This window comes from Hemitrygon akajei, chromosome 2 (assembly GCF_048418815.1).
Source record: "Hemitrygon akajei chromosome 2, sHemAka1.3, whole genome shotgun sequence".
NCBI classification, from domain to species: Eukaryota; Metazoa; Chordata; class Chondrichthyes; order Myliobatiformes; family Dasyatidae; genus Hemitrygon; species Hemitrygon akajei.
The window spans coordinates 1,711,571-1,726,547 of NC_133125.1; the positions used below are offsets into that span (position 1 = coordinate 1,711,571).

General features: G+C 40.8%; 1 protein-coding gene across 5 annotated transcripts in view; it reads right to left on the reverse strand.

Moving 5' to 3' along the window:
• LOC140738594 (uncharacterized) overlaps positions 1–14,977 on the reverse strand; it is a 156,063-nt gene that overhangs the window by 104,832 nt on the left and 36,254 nt on the right. For all 5 annotated transcript variants that reach the window (XR_012101407.1, XM_073066125.1, XM_073066114.1 and 2 more), the window contains exons 7-10: positions 8,290–8,423; positions 5,271–5,365; positions 2,070–2,124; positions 1,575–1,718 (exon numbers count right to left, since the gene is read on the reverse strand). Coding sequence is in view for 4 of the 5 variants with exons in the window: in XM_073066125.1 (XP_072922226.1) it covers positions 1,575–1,718; positions 2,070–2,124; positions 5,271–5,365; positions 8,290–8,423 (428 nt within the window). In the remaining variant the exon portion in view is untranslated. The remainder of the gene's footprint in view (positions 1–1,574; positions 1,719–2,069; positions 2,125–5,270; positions 5,366–8,289; positions 8,424–14,977) is intronic.

Consider the following 14,977-nt stretch of genomic DNA (forward strand, 5'->3'; position numbering starts at 1 on the left):
TTAATGCTTTTTGAGAGAGTGATTTAGAGGCATATCATATTTTTACTGAGTTAAGTATTGTATGTAATTAGTTTTGCTACAACAAGTGTATGGGACATTGGAAAAAAATGTTGAATTTCCCAATGGGGATGAATAAAGTATCTATCTATCTATCAAACAACGAGTGCTGAAGAGAGAACATCCGGGTTTTCCCAATCCCCGGTTGGTTGAATCCGCGGATAAGGAGGGCCGACTGCATTTATTAGAAATCCCTGCGCAGGAAAAGAGAGGTCACAATTGCATTTATCATCAAAAATGCAGCGTGTTTGTATTCATAAGAATCCTGGGTAATAAACTACCGTTCTTCCACCAAGTGCCCAGGTCAGGTACAATGCAGTGGCATTACCTATCCCTGAAAGCACTTCAGTCCTTTATTTTTAAAATTATTTACAAATACAGAGCAGAACAAGCTTTTCTGGCCCAACAAACTGTGGCACCCTGCAACCCACTGATTTAATGCTAGCCTAATCAAAGGGACAATGACCAACTAACCTACAACCTACTAACTGGTATGTCCTAAGACTATGGAAAGAAACCGCAGTACCCCGAGGAAACCCATGTGAACAAAGGAAGAACAAACAAATGTCCTCTTACAGAGAATGCAGGAATTGAACTGCAAACTCAGATACCCCAAAATGTAACAGGGTCATGCCAGCCACTACTCTACCATGGCACCTGAATTTTCCAGGCAACTGATAATTTTTTACAATCCAATGGACTACATTGGGACTAGCACTGAAACTAAACAACAGAAAGTGGTATCATAACCATAAGAGTTTCAACAGATGCTAGAAATCCAAAGTACCACACACAAAATGCTGGAGGAACTCAGCACGTCAGGCAGCGTCCATGAAAATGAACTAACAGTCAATGTTTCAGATCCAGACCCTTCTTCAAGAAAGTGGTATGTTTGTGTCTCCCTCTTTTTTTTTTGACAGTAACAGAGAACTAACATGCAGTACTCTAACATCGCAGTTCAGGCAGGATGGGTGGGGGGCAGGGTAGATGTGACCTTTCTTCAGAAGGTAGCAGTTAATAAAAATAAATAACATTAATTCATTCAGATATGTTTGTATAAACACTCCCAGGTTAAGATATAGCTGGACCACATATCAGACAAACGGAGCCGAGTTTAGACCACGTCTTATGTCTAAGGCAGAGAGTGGCCTAAAATTGAGTGTTAGATGAAGAATACAGATCATGTTCCTGTTAGTAATGGCTATCCATCGCTCCTGCTGCAAGTACAGCTTCCCCAGCAGATGCACAACTGCTTGTAATGTCCAAAAGGCTAAATAACATGTTGGTTTTCACATAAAGAACAGTCACTTTAACAAGCATTGACCAGACACCAGTCCACATGATACAACACAAGAGTGTAATTTTATGCCCTTTACAATTAGACAGAAAATCATGTTTTTTCTCTTTCACATTCATTCTTTATTGTTGAAACAAATTTGTGGGAGACAATGCGAAGCTGGCAAAAATAGCCAAAGTACATTTAAGAAACATGATAACGTATTTTGAAATTGATTTACTTTTCCTGTTTCGCTTGGTAGCCGATTTTCTCAGAGCTTGACCTTTATCCCTTCCATTCCTTTCCTTCTTCTTCTTTGCCTCTCCCTCCAGAACACGGGTTAATAGCTCTCCAAAAACATCCAGATCGAGAGGCTTCTTCTCTTCTGTGTGATACAAGGCAGATTAAACAGCCATAATTGACATGGATGCACAAAGAACAGACACACACAATACCCACTATTTCTTTAGTCCAAGGGTTCCCAACCTGGGGTCCACGGACCCCTCAGTTAATGGCAGAGGCCCATACCATAAAAAAAGTTTGGGAACCACTGTCTTAGACTAAGTCCTTTGACTCCTTACTTATTTTCTTAAAGCATCAGCTGTTCATTTATTATGATTCCTTTTTCAATAGTATCTCCCAGTGCTTTAGTAATGCAGCCAGCATCCAAATGACATTTCTGTTCTTCCGTCTGGTTCAGAGAGGCTCGTACACATTTAGAAACCAGCAGACTTACTGAATGCTTTGTCTATCCTCCATGAATTCAACTTTTCTTCCCGTTTAAATTTGTTCTGTTGGAAAAAAACACTTAAATAAATAAATCAAACAAAAGTGAAAGAGATTAACTTACTTTTTTTAATGATGCAACTTCTTTAAGATAATTTTTTTTTAAATTTTTTTATTAGTTTTCAAAACATTTTACAAAATTAAAAACCCCAAATCCCAATGAGGAGCATTAATACAGTGCAAGATTAAGCATATAATAACAATATGCTACAAAGGAAGAGAATTTAACAAAAAAAGCACCTAAGTTAAAGACAAGTGAGCTTAGCGTCCTCCCCAAGCCCCACAACACAAGAAAAAAACAACAACTCCAGACCAACCACCACACAGTATAAAGAGTATAAGTCCGGACAGTCAAACTCCCAGACTGTGAATACACTTAGCAACGGAGGATAATAATGCCTACTACCAGAAAAAAAAGGGAGCTGAAAGCAAGGGACCGAAAAGAAAAAGAAAAAAAACAACCCTAGTCAAGAGGAAGGTTATGAAAGTACTCGATAAAAGGTCCCCAGACCTTATGGATCTTTAGATCCGAATTAAGAACCGATTGAATAGCTAAGGCAGATTTAGTAGGTGATCTGGTAACAGAGGACGATCGGTCCAGTTTAGGATCCAACCAACAGTTGAAATCACCACCCAATATAAGAGAGTATGAGTTTAAGTCTGATAGTGAGGAAAAAAACCGTTCAAAAAAGTTAACATCATCAAAGTTGGGGGCATACAGGTTTGCTAGTGCAACTTTAGTGCTATATAGTTTACCAGAAACAATAATAAAACGGCCATTTGTATCAGATATTTTATTATGGAGTTCAAAAGGAATATTTGAATTAATAAGAATGGAAACTCCCCTACCTTTAGCGGCAAAGGATGAATGAAAATGCTGACCCGCCCACTTTGACAGAAGCCGGGAGTTATCAAAACAACGAATATGAGTTTCTTGAAGGAAAGCAATGTCAGCTTTGAGTTGTTTGATATGTGAGAATACCTTCCTCCTTTTAACAGGGTTGTTCAGTCCCTTTACATTCCAGCTCACGAATTTAAGTGCACTAGCCATTATCAATTACTAATGCATAAAAGGCAGCAGGCATATAAAAAGTCAAGCAGTCCAATAGCAGTCTAGGAGCAGAGATGTAAACATAGATTTGTAAGGTCAAAATATAAAAACATGTCCTAAGCAATAAAGAGATGTTGGAACTGGAAAACTCACCCCACCCGCACAACCCAAAACTAGACGGCTACCAAAACAAGTAGCTAGCTCTACCAAAAAAATTAACCCAAATACAACTTCCAGATCTGTGTCAGTAACAACATTTCTGTATAAATATTATAGCAAATAATAACTAGTTTATGCACTAGAAAACATAACTACAGATTAGAACACCTTCTGCAGAAATATACAACTTAATACAGAGAAAATCGGAAGAAAACCAAAACTAACCTACCTGCGAAACATTATAGAAGAATAAAGTAAGAGAAAGGGGAAAAAAAGGTAAGAAGGAAAAAGAAAAAAAAGACGAAGGGGAAAGTTATAAATTCAAGACAAGTGTTTATCGACCATTTACAGAGAAGGGAGAAAAAAAATTCAGAGATTAGAAAAAAAGGGTGAAGAAAAGAAAAAGATAAAATAAATAAATATTTAAAACAAAGGAAAAATAAATCAGCAGTTGACTTGTGAACCGATAGTTGCAGAACTCTGTAGGTAAAGTTATACAAGAATAAAAATAGATTACACACACACCAAATCCCGGGAGAGATTGTCAACGGCCCTTAAAGTTTCAATGAATAATGTCCGAGTGATTCAAGTGAATTCCGAGTCCAGAGAAAGTAATTTTACTACGAGGAGTACTTATCCACCATTTTATGCGGTCCGATCAGATTCTGAAGATGGCTGGATAGCCAGAAGACTTGCCACAAACACTTCAGCTTCCTTCGCTGATTTGAACCACTTATATTTCCCGGTATTAAGCTTGATTCGTAGATCAGCAGGGTTACGAAGGGAAGGTTTGAAACCACGATCAAAAAGCACTTTCATTGCGCCTTTAAACTCAGCGCGCATCTTTAAGGTCTGGGGTGCAAAATCTTCCACAAAGCGAATGGTTGTATCCTTGAAGGGAAGCGACCCCCTGCGACGCGCCTCTATGATCAGACTGTGTTTTACCTGGTATTGATGGAAACACAAGATTACTGGTCACGGGCGGGAGCCCAGAATTCTGGGGGGAACGTAAACTCTGTGTGCCCGTTCGAGCTCGGGCGGCTTCGGAAGCAAATCTTTCCCGAATAACTCACAGAGAAACTCGGCGAAAAACTTCACGGTTGATCCCTTTTCAGTCGCCTCTGGTAATCCCAGAATTCTGATGTTACAGCGTCTGCTACGATTTTCGAGATCCACCATTTTGGAAAGAAGTTTGTTAGATTTTTCCTCTAAGCTGGAACAGAGAGTCTCCAAGTATCGAACACGACTTTCTAAATCTTCAGAAGTCGAATCGATGAGAGGTAAGTGTTCAGCATGTTTGTCCACTTTATCGTTGATCCGATCCAGTTTGTCTTCTAACTGTTTGACAGCGGTTTTAAATTCCTTTAAGATTTCGTCTCGGAGCTTTCCAAGTGCCACCATAGTCTCGTCCGACGGGGTCATGGCTTCTTTTCTCCCGGATTTAGAACTCTTGCTAGGCATTGTAAGTTAGATATATTCACAGGCAAGTAAGAGATACCGAAATAGTTCCTAACTAAGGTTTAAAAAATGGAGACATTTAGTGCAAAGATAGCGACAGTAACGGAACAAAAGTTCGGAGAAGCTAAACAATCGCCATCTTACCGGAAGTCCCCTTTAAGATAATTTTGATAAATTTAAATGTTCCATCTCTGAATAAAGTGTTTATTCATAGAGAAGTACAGCACAGAAACAGGCCCTTTAGCCCAGCCAAAATCATTCAAACTGGCTACTCTCAATGACCTGCACAGGGACCATGGCTCTTCATATCCCTACTGTCCATGTACCTATCCAAACTTCTCTTAAATGCTGAAATTGAGCTCACATGAACCACTTGTGCTGGCAGTTCATTTCACACTCACAACCAATTTACAGGACCAATATTCAAAAATACTCATGCAACTATTTGTAAAGAGAATTTTTTCCAACATCAGTTAAAAATACCTTTATTTCAATTCGTGATCTGTTTGGGAACAGTTGACCAATCATAGAGAAATCCGTCCCAACCATACTTATAGCGAGAAAGAACATGTCAGTTTCTGGAAGAAATAAAAAAAATTCTGAAGGAACATATTACAAATTAAATTAGAACATACACAGTCCAGTACTGACACAAAATATTGTGCTGATCTTTTAACCTACTGTAAGATCAATCTAACCCTTCCCTCCTACATAATCCTTCATTTTTCAATCATCCATGTGCCTACGCATTTCTTAAATACTCCTAAATGTATCGGTCTCTACCACAACCCCTTTCAGAGTGTTCCATGCACTCACCACTCTGTGTAAAAAAAATTACCTCTGACATCCCCCCAGTCATCCAGACCTCATCATTTTGTATCAGGTTTCAAGTCAAGTCACTTTTATTGTCATTTTGACCATAACTGCTGGTACAGTACATAGTAAAAATGAGACAACGTTCCTCCAGGACCATGGTGTTACATGACACATTACAAAAACTGGACTGAACTACGTAAAAAAAAACAGAGAAAAAAAAACACACAACTACACTAGACTACAGACCTACCCAGGACTGCATAAAGTGCACAAAAGAGTGCAGGCATTACAATAAATAATAAACAGGACAATAGGGCAAGGTGTCAGGCCAGGCGCTGGGTATTGAGGAGTCTGATAGCTTGTGGGAAGAAATTTTACATAGTCTGGTCATGAGAGACCGAATGCTTCGGTGCCTTTTCCCAGACGGCAGGAGGGAGAAGAGATTGAATAAGGGGTGCATGGGGTCCTTCATAATGCTGTTTGCTTTGCGGATGCAGCGTGTAGTGTAAATGTCCGTGATGGCGGGAATAGAGACCCCGATGATCTTCTCAGCTGACCTCACTATCTGCTGCAGGGTCTTGCGATCTAAGATGGTGCATGTTCCAAACCAGCCCTCATCCTCTTCTGCTCCAGAAAGAAAAGCCCTAGTTCACTCAACCTATCCTCATAAGACATCCTTTCTAATCCAGATAGCATCCTGGTAAATCTCCTCTGCACCCTCTTTAGGGCTTCTACATGCAAGAAAATAAGAAAACCCATCACAAGCAAATTCTAACAACAAATATTATAAAAGGCAAAAGGGAACATAGAGATGGCACCTAAGTACAGTGGCAGAGCTGGTAGAACCACTGCCTTATACTGCGAAAGGTAGCTTGAATTCTGACCTTGGCTGGAGTTTGCAGGCTATCCTTGGGACCACATTGTGGGAATCTGATGCAAACTATTAACTGTATGATTCTATTTTCTATGACATGGACTGTTGAGACTGAAGATGTTCTTTCAGTCTGTAACAAAAATAAGCTATGCTATAGCAAAACTCACCTTAAAGAACTGAAAAATACTTGCAAAACTGTGACACGTAGTACAAATGGAAGCACATTGTCAAATGGAACCAGCTTAGATATGAACAACAGCAAAACTAGTGCATAATTTAGTCAACTTGGAACTCAGCACATAGGAGATGAGATAATTTTGTGGCCAAATAATATTTTGTTGTATTAGCAGGAAAAGAAAAAATGCACCTATCCTCGTTATATGCAGGGGATACTTCCCTCGCAGTCGACACATAATGTGAAATTGCATAACGTGAATAATTATTTAAATGATGAAAATAGGGATGCATTCCAGAGGGCTTCCTAAATATGTCTTATCTGTAATTTATTCACATTTTCATACCAATACGACACAAAAGCAGTACCACAAGGCAACATTCATATTATATTTAATCAATTTAAGGTAATATTCACTGTAATAAATCATAGAAAGTTAACATACTAGTGTATACAGTACTCACCAACAGTGGCAGGTGTGTTTGCTCCGGGAATTGAGTGGTTGTTGTGGTGTTGAGCAGTTTTACATGGATAAGGTGGACGGTTGTGGTCGTCAGGATCACATCAAGCACAGCAAGAGGTGAAGGAAGACTCACAGAACTCTTAGAATTGCCGGCAGCAAGAGATGACACCAGTTTGAAGGAAGTGGTGAGGGTTGGCAGCATTTTGTTTTTCAGCATAAATTTGCCTGTAGGTCAGTAGGATTGATGGTAGGGAACGACTAAAATGCTGACTCCGTTCTAAACTTGGGTCCATGTCCATCGCTATTTGAGCCAAGTGTTCCGACTTCCACCATTCCCTCACCGTTGGTAAACTCCTGAGATTTTCAAAATCGTCTGTTGCTTGCAGCATCTGAGAGATAGTTCGCCATAAAAAAAAATACGCCTTGAATGTGGATCACACCTTAGTCGAGTGGTTGAATCAGTGATGTTGTGTTAGGCAGCAGGAAATGTACTGTTACGTTAGGATGAATGCTGTCCAAATGTTTAGGATGAGCTGGCGCATTGTCAAGCAACAAAAGAACTTTAAAGGCAAGATTCTGTTCCCGGCAGTAGCGTCCCAGAGCTGTGTTACCTTCACCTGATGTCACGCTGTTTATAATTTCTATCTTTTTTTCCAAGTGTTAAAGCGGTTCTCTGCCGCTCGGCTGATGGCCCAAGGCATGACATCGGACACTTAGGAGGCGTAGTTAAATATTTCAAGCACAAAATCACTGTACCGTAGGTAAAACCAACAAAAGTTTAAGAGCACAAGATTGCACATCCACACCTTGCCAAAACCAATGCAAGACTGGCCGGTGGGAGTGAGATTCTGAGGCGCACGCACCTGACTTGTATTGGTGGGAAAGCCGTGCTTCTCGTCCCAACAGTAAGACTGTGAGGCGTACACACGTGACTTGTATTGGTGGGAAAGCAGTGCTCCTCGCATAACTGAGTTCTGGACACATATCAGGAGACGCTGGTAGAAATAGGTTCCTCACATAACTGTGAACCTGCATTGTCTGAAGATGCATATAACGAGGATAGGGTGTGCTGCAAGAGTGGAACTTACAAAATTGTAGCTTGATTTCTTATAAATTGTAGCTGAAGTAAGCAAAAGAGAAAGCACTACCTATTTGAAGTAGTCACTGAACATACCTTTATCAGACCAGGGCTTTGTGTGGGTGCTCTTTCTGAAGCTGGAATAGGTCGTCTGAGAGCCACGTTCAAAAATGGGATCATTTTCTTCAACAATATTAGATGTCTTCATCCTTAAAACCTCAACCGTTAAGCTGAATTTGTTTTAAGAAAAATAAAATACATTTGAATTTAACTGCACAGTCAATATAAGACCATAAGATGGAGGAGCAGAATTAGGCCATTTGGCCCATTGAGTTTGCTCTGCCATTACATCATGACAAAATAATGCATCATGACCTCCACTTCTACACATGGCTCAGGCATCTTTTATCCTGTTCAGAGCATTCAACAAAGTAAATCGCTTCACTTATTAATTATTGAGCCACTTTTGGAAAACAGCAGTAATATCCCTATTAAGCCACAATGGTCAGAACAATCTATAGCACAATTTTTGCTTTCAGTACAAAATCTTTACAAGACATAGGAGCAGAATCGGGTCACTTGGCCTATCGAGTCTGCTCCACTATTTCATCATGGCTGATTCATTTTCTTCTCAACACCATTCTCCTGTCTTCTCCCCATAACCTTTCATGCTTTAACTAATCAAGAACCTATCAATCTCTACTTTAAATATACAGTCGGCCCTCCTTATCCGCGGGAGATTGGTTCCGAGACCCCCCGCAGATACCAAAAATCGCGGATGCTCAAGTCCCTTATTTAACCTGAATCAGTGCGGTGGTCTTTAGGACCCAGCGGAACGCCGAACTTTATTTATCATGTTTAGAGCGGTGGGCATTAGGACCCGGCGTAGCTCTGAATCCGCGGTGTTTCTGTTCACGAAAATAATCACGATCACGATTGAAAATAAGGTGGAAGTAATAAAGCAATCAGAAAGAGGTGAAACGCCACTGGTCATTGGAAAAGTGTTAGGCTACAGTTGGTCAACAATTGGAACAATTTTAATGGAGCATGTGAAAGGCCCTGCCCCGATGAAAGCTACAATTATTACTAAGCAACGCAGTGATTTAATTATTGGGTTTTGGGTTTTTGATCCTCCACATCAACCCAGCACGGTGGAGAGCATGCTCGATAGCGATCTGTCACTAGATCGAACTCGGGAACTTCCCGAGCCCGGCACTGAAACATATGTTCTTAAGTGTTTTATATGCATAGAAAGGTAAAATATATACTATATACTGTTAGGGTTAATTCGAGACTGCCATTACAGGTCAGGAGTGGCTCACGTAATATTAGGGGACCGGAATGCGAGGGAGGGGGGGAAGCGAAACTGGGGATTCCGCTACACCGAAACTACTAGTGTCACGCGATTCAGTAAACAAAAGAAACAGGTAACTCGTGAGTGTATGGCATCGGGCCAATAAGATGGACACAAGTGCCCGATATTACCTAATATGTAGCGGGGGGCTGTGCTGGGGGGAAAAGGGATATAAATAAGAGCAGATTGTAAGGGGAGGTCGGAACGCGCCTTCTCCAGCGACTCCGTGGATTCGCTGTGCCAGTTACGAATTCTGCAATAAACCCAAGTTTTGTAATATTCCGGTGTTGGTTGTCTCTCTTCCTAAACGAACACAGGGCAGAATTTCAAGCCCAACAATACGAATGCAAAAGTTTGACTAACTGACGCTAAATAATACCGGATGTACCTGTTTCGATTTACTTAGTAAGAGAACTTACGATTTTTTTCGATCCCGATGCACGATAACCCACGCACATCCTCCCGTATACTTTAAATCATCTCTAGATTATTTATAATACCTAATACAATGTAAATGCTATGTAAAATGGTTGTTATACTGCATTGTTTAGGGGATAATGACAAGAAAAAAGGCCTGTACATGCTCAAACAACAAGTGCTGGAAGAGCACTTCGGGGTTTTCGCGATTCACGGTTGGTTGAATTCACGGATGCGGAATTCGCGGATAAGGAGGGCCCACTGTACAATGAATTCCACAGATTCCCCAACCCCGGCTAAAGAAATTCCACCTCACTGTCATTCTAAATGGATATCCCTCTATTCTGAGGCTGTGCCCTCTTTGGTCTTTAAATGATTGGGAGGGGATTTGGTTCAGCTACTTAAATGATAATGCATTTAGCAAGATAAGAAAATGTTTGGTCTAGCAGGGAAATCCAAAAATAACCTTAAAATTAAAATTAAGTGTGATACTATAGAATTTGTTAACAGTTAAGCTGAAATCCCCAGAATTATTGATTCTAAATTAATTGAAATATTTAAGATTACTTGTTGGGTTGAGGCATCAAAAATTGGGGAAAAAAACAGACAAGTGAAGTTAGTCAGTCTAAATGGATGAACTCTCCTACAGCACTTTACTTGAGTGGCAGTTCACCTTTGGAATAAGGAATGTACTCAATTCCCTCTGACTCAGACAGAAGAATACTACCACAGACTTGAGCACACTATTCCATGCAAGTCTGATTTAGAAATCTCTACACAAAGCCTGTCTGAATATTGAATGAAGTTTAATTTTGTTCAGATGTATTGTGTCTTTCAAAATAAAAGGGGCATCAATCCCCTCAAATCATTAACTGTATGATATCAACATAATACATGTTAAAACATACATAATATCTGTAACATACAATATTAATTTTAATAACTTCAAGCCTCAGGTATATTTCCTATCAATTACTGACCCAAGAATGTTTATAGATTCCACACAGTAGGAAACTGCAGGCTGTCTATAAGCACAGACTTAAACAATTAGTGAAAACTCTGCTGTTGTTTTATATGTTATTGAACAATTTAAGTCAGAGGAGCAGATATATGCTATTCAGCCCATCAAGTCTGCTCTGCCATTTCATCATGGCTGGTTTATTATTCCTCTCATCTCCATTTGTCTGCCTTCTAACCGTAATAATTGAATCCCTGACTAATCAAGAACCTATCAACCAATGCCTTAAATACATCCAATGACCTGGCCACCTCAGCCACTATGGCAATGAATTCCACAGATTCGCCACCCACTAACTAAAGGTATTCCTCCTCAGCTCTGTTTTAACTGGACATCCCAAGGTTCTGATGCTGTGCACCATAGGAAATGTCCTCTCCACATCCATTCTAAGCCTTTCAACATTCAACAGGTTTCAATGAGATGCCCCCTCATTCTTCTAAATTCCAGTGAGTACAGGCCCAAAGCTATCAATCATTTCTCATATAATAAGCTTTTCATTCCTGGAATCATTCCCATAAACCTCCTCAGAATCCTCTCCAATGTCAGCAAATACTTTCATAAATAAGTGGCCCAAAACTGGTCACAATACTCCAAGAGAGGCCTCACCAGTGCCTTATAATGCTTCAACATTACGTCCTTGTTTTTATATTCTACTCCTCTCAAAATGAATGCTAACCTCGTGTTTGCCTTCCTCACCACAGACTCAACCTAAAAATTAACCTTTAAGGAATCCTTCAAGTGGACTCCCAAATCCTTTTTCACCTCGGAGTTTTGAATTTTCTCTCCATTTATAAAACAGTCTATGCTTTTATTCTTATACAAAAGTGCATGGCCATACACTTCCCAACATTGTATTCCATTTGTCACCTCTTTGCTCATTCTCCTAATCTGTCTAAGTCCTTCTGCAGCCTGCCTGCTTCTTTAACATTACCTGCTCCTCCACCTATCTTCGAATCTTCTGCAGACTTGGTCACAAGCCATCAATTCCATCATCCAAACATTGACATACAACGTAAAAAGAAATAGTCACAACACTGACCCTTGTGGAATACCACTAGTGCCTTTATTCCCACTCTTTGCCTCATGCCAATCAGCCAATGCTCTATCCATGCTAGTATCTTTCCTCTAGTACCATGGGCTCTTAACTTGTACAGCAGCCTCATGTACAGCACCTTGTCAAAGTCTTTCTGAAATTCCAAGTACACAACACCCATTGATTCTCCTTTGTCTATCTGCTTGTTATTTCATCAAAGTCCAACAGATTTGGCAAGCAATATTTTCCCTGAAGAAAACCATGCTGACTACAGTGTATTTTATCATGTGCCTCCAAGTATCCTTAAACCCCATCCTTAACAATCGACTCCAACATCTTCCCAACTATTGAAGTCAGGTTAACTGACCTGTAATTTCCTTTCCTCTGCCTCCTTCCCTTCTGGAAGAGTGGAGTAACATTTGCAATTTTCCAGTCTTCTGGAACCATTCCAGTATCTAGTGATTCTTGTAAAATCATTATTTATGCCTCCAGATCCAGCAGCGATCCCTCCAGCACACCACTAGTCTCGGGCCTCCAGTCAAGAGAGGCAATCATCTACTGTCACTCTCTGGCTTTACCCACAAAGCCAATGTCAAATCCAATTCATCACCTCACCCTGAATGCTGAGCAACTGACCTTCTTGACCAGCCTCCCATGCAGGACCTTGTCAAATGCCTTGCTGAAGTCCATGTAGATGACATCTACTGCCTTGCCTTCATCCATTTTCCTGGTAACCCCTTTGAACCATGTCCATGGTTAGATATGACAAATCACACATGAATCCATGCTGACTATACTTAATCAGTCCATGTCTAACCAAATACTTACAGTCCCTTAGAATACCCACCAATAACTTTCCCACAACTGATATCAGATTCACTGACCTTAAGGAATACCCACCAATAACTTTCCCACAACTGATATCAGATTCACTGACCTTTAATTTCCTGGTTTCTGTTTAGAGCCTTTTTAAACAGTGGAACAACATTGGCTATCCGCTAATCCTCTGGCACTTCTCCTATCCCTAAGGATATTTTAAATATATTCACTAGGGCCTTGGTAATTTCTGCACTTGCCTCCCATAGAGTTGAAGGGAACACCTTGTCAGGCCTGGGGATTTATCTAACCTGATTTGCCTCAGGGTAGCAAACAGCTCCTCAGTAATCTGAACTGGGTCCATGAAGCTGATGCTGCTTTGCCTCACTTCAACAGACTCTGTGAACATCTCCTGAGTAAGTACAGATGCAAAGAATTCATTTACAGTCTCCCTCATCCATTTTGCCTCGCAAATGAATTACCATTCTGATTTTCCAGAGGACCCATTTTGTCCCTTGCAGTCTTTTTACTCTTAACATATCTGTAGAATCCCTTAGGATTCTAGTGCACAATGCACAGGCGCAGGAAGCATCAAAGGCATCCGCAGGAGAAGAAGGCAGGCAGAGCACGACCAAACACAGTGAGTTTCTTCTCCTTGCATGGGGGATTTCGTAAAAACAGTAGTCAGTGCGCAGGCGCGGGAAGCATCAGAGGCATTTGCAAAAGCAGAACACAGGCTGCGCTTCAGATGTTTCAAAAAGGACAGGGAGGGAAGCAAAAAAGGTGGGGGCATGGCATTACTAATCAGGGATAGTATCATGGCTGCAGAAAAGAAGGAAGTTATGGAGGGATGGCCTACTGAGTCAGCATGGGTGGAAGTAAGAACCACGAAGGGGGCAATAACTCTACTAGGGGATTTTATAGACCCCCCCCTCAATAGTAACAGGGATATCGAGGAGCAGATAGGGAGGCAGATTCTGGAAGGGTGTAGGGTTGTGATGGGAGATTTAACTTTCCTGATCTTGACCAGCATCTCCTTAAAGCAAGAGGTTTGGATGGGGTGGAGTTTGTTAGGTGTATTCAGGAAGGTTTCCTGACGCAATATGTAGATAAGCCAATGAGAGGAAAGGCTGTACTTGATCTGGTATTGGGAAATGAACCTGGTCAGGTGTCTGATCTCTCAGTGGGAGAGCATTTTGGGGGTAGTGATCACAACCCTATTTCCATCACCATAGTGCTGGAGAGGGATAGGAGTAAACAATTTGGGAAAACATTTAATTGGGGTGGGGGAAATATGCTATTAGGCAGAAACTTGGGAGCATACATTGGGAACAGATGTTCTCAGGGAAATGCACGAAAGAAATGTAGCAAATGTTCAGGGAACATTTGCATGGCGTTCTGCATCAGTATGGTCCACTGAGGCACAGAAAGGTTAATAGGGTAAAAGAACCATGGCGTAAAAAGGATATATAAAATTTAGCTACGAAGAAAAGAAAAGCTTATGAAAGGTTCAAGAAACTAAGTACTGTTGAAGTTCTAGAAAATTACAAGGTTGCCAGGAAGGAGCTTAAGAATGAAATCAGGAGAGCTAGAAGGGGCCATGAAAAGGCCTCGGCGAGCAGGATTAAGGACAACCCCAAGCCATTGTACAAGTACGTGAAGAGCAAGAGGATGAGCCATGTGAGAAACAGATCAATCAGCTGCAATAGTAGACCCGTGTGCATGGAGTTGGAGGAGGTAGCAGAGGTACTTGATGAATACATTGCTTCAGTATTCACCAGGGAAAGGGACCTTGGCAATTGTGGGGATGACTTACAGTGCACTGAAATGCTTGAATGTATAGACATTAAGAAACAGGATGTGCTGGAGTTTTGAAAAACATAAAGTTGGATAAGTCACTGGATCTGGATGAGATATACCCAGGCTACTGTGGGAAGTCAGAGAGGAGATTGCTGAGCCTCTGGTGATGATCGCTGTATCATCAATAGGGACAGGAGAAGTACCACAGGACTGTAAATATTTTTCCCTTGTTCTGGGAAGGAAATAGAGATAACCCAAGAAATTTTAGACCAGTGAGTCTTACTTCAGAGGTGGGCAAGTTGTTGGAGAAGATCCTGAGAGGCAGGATTTATGAGCATTTGGAGAG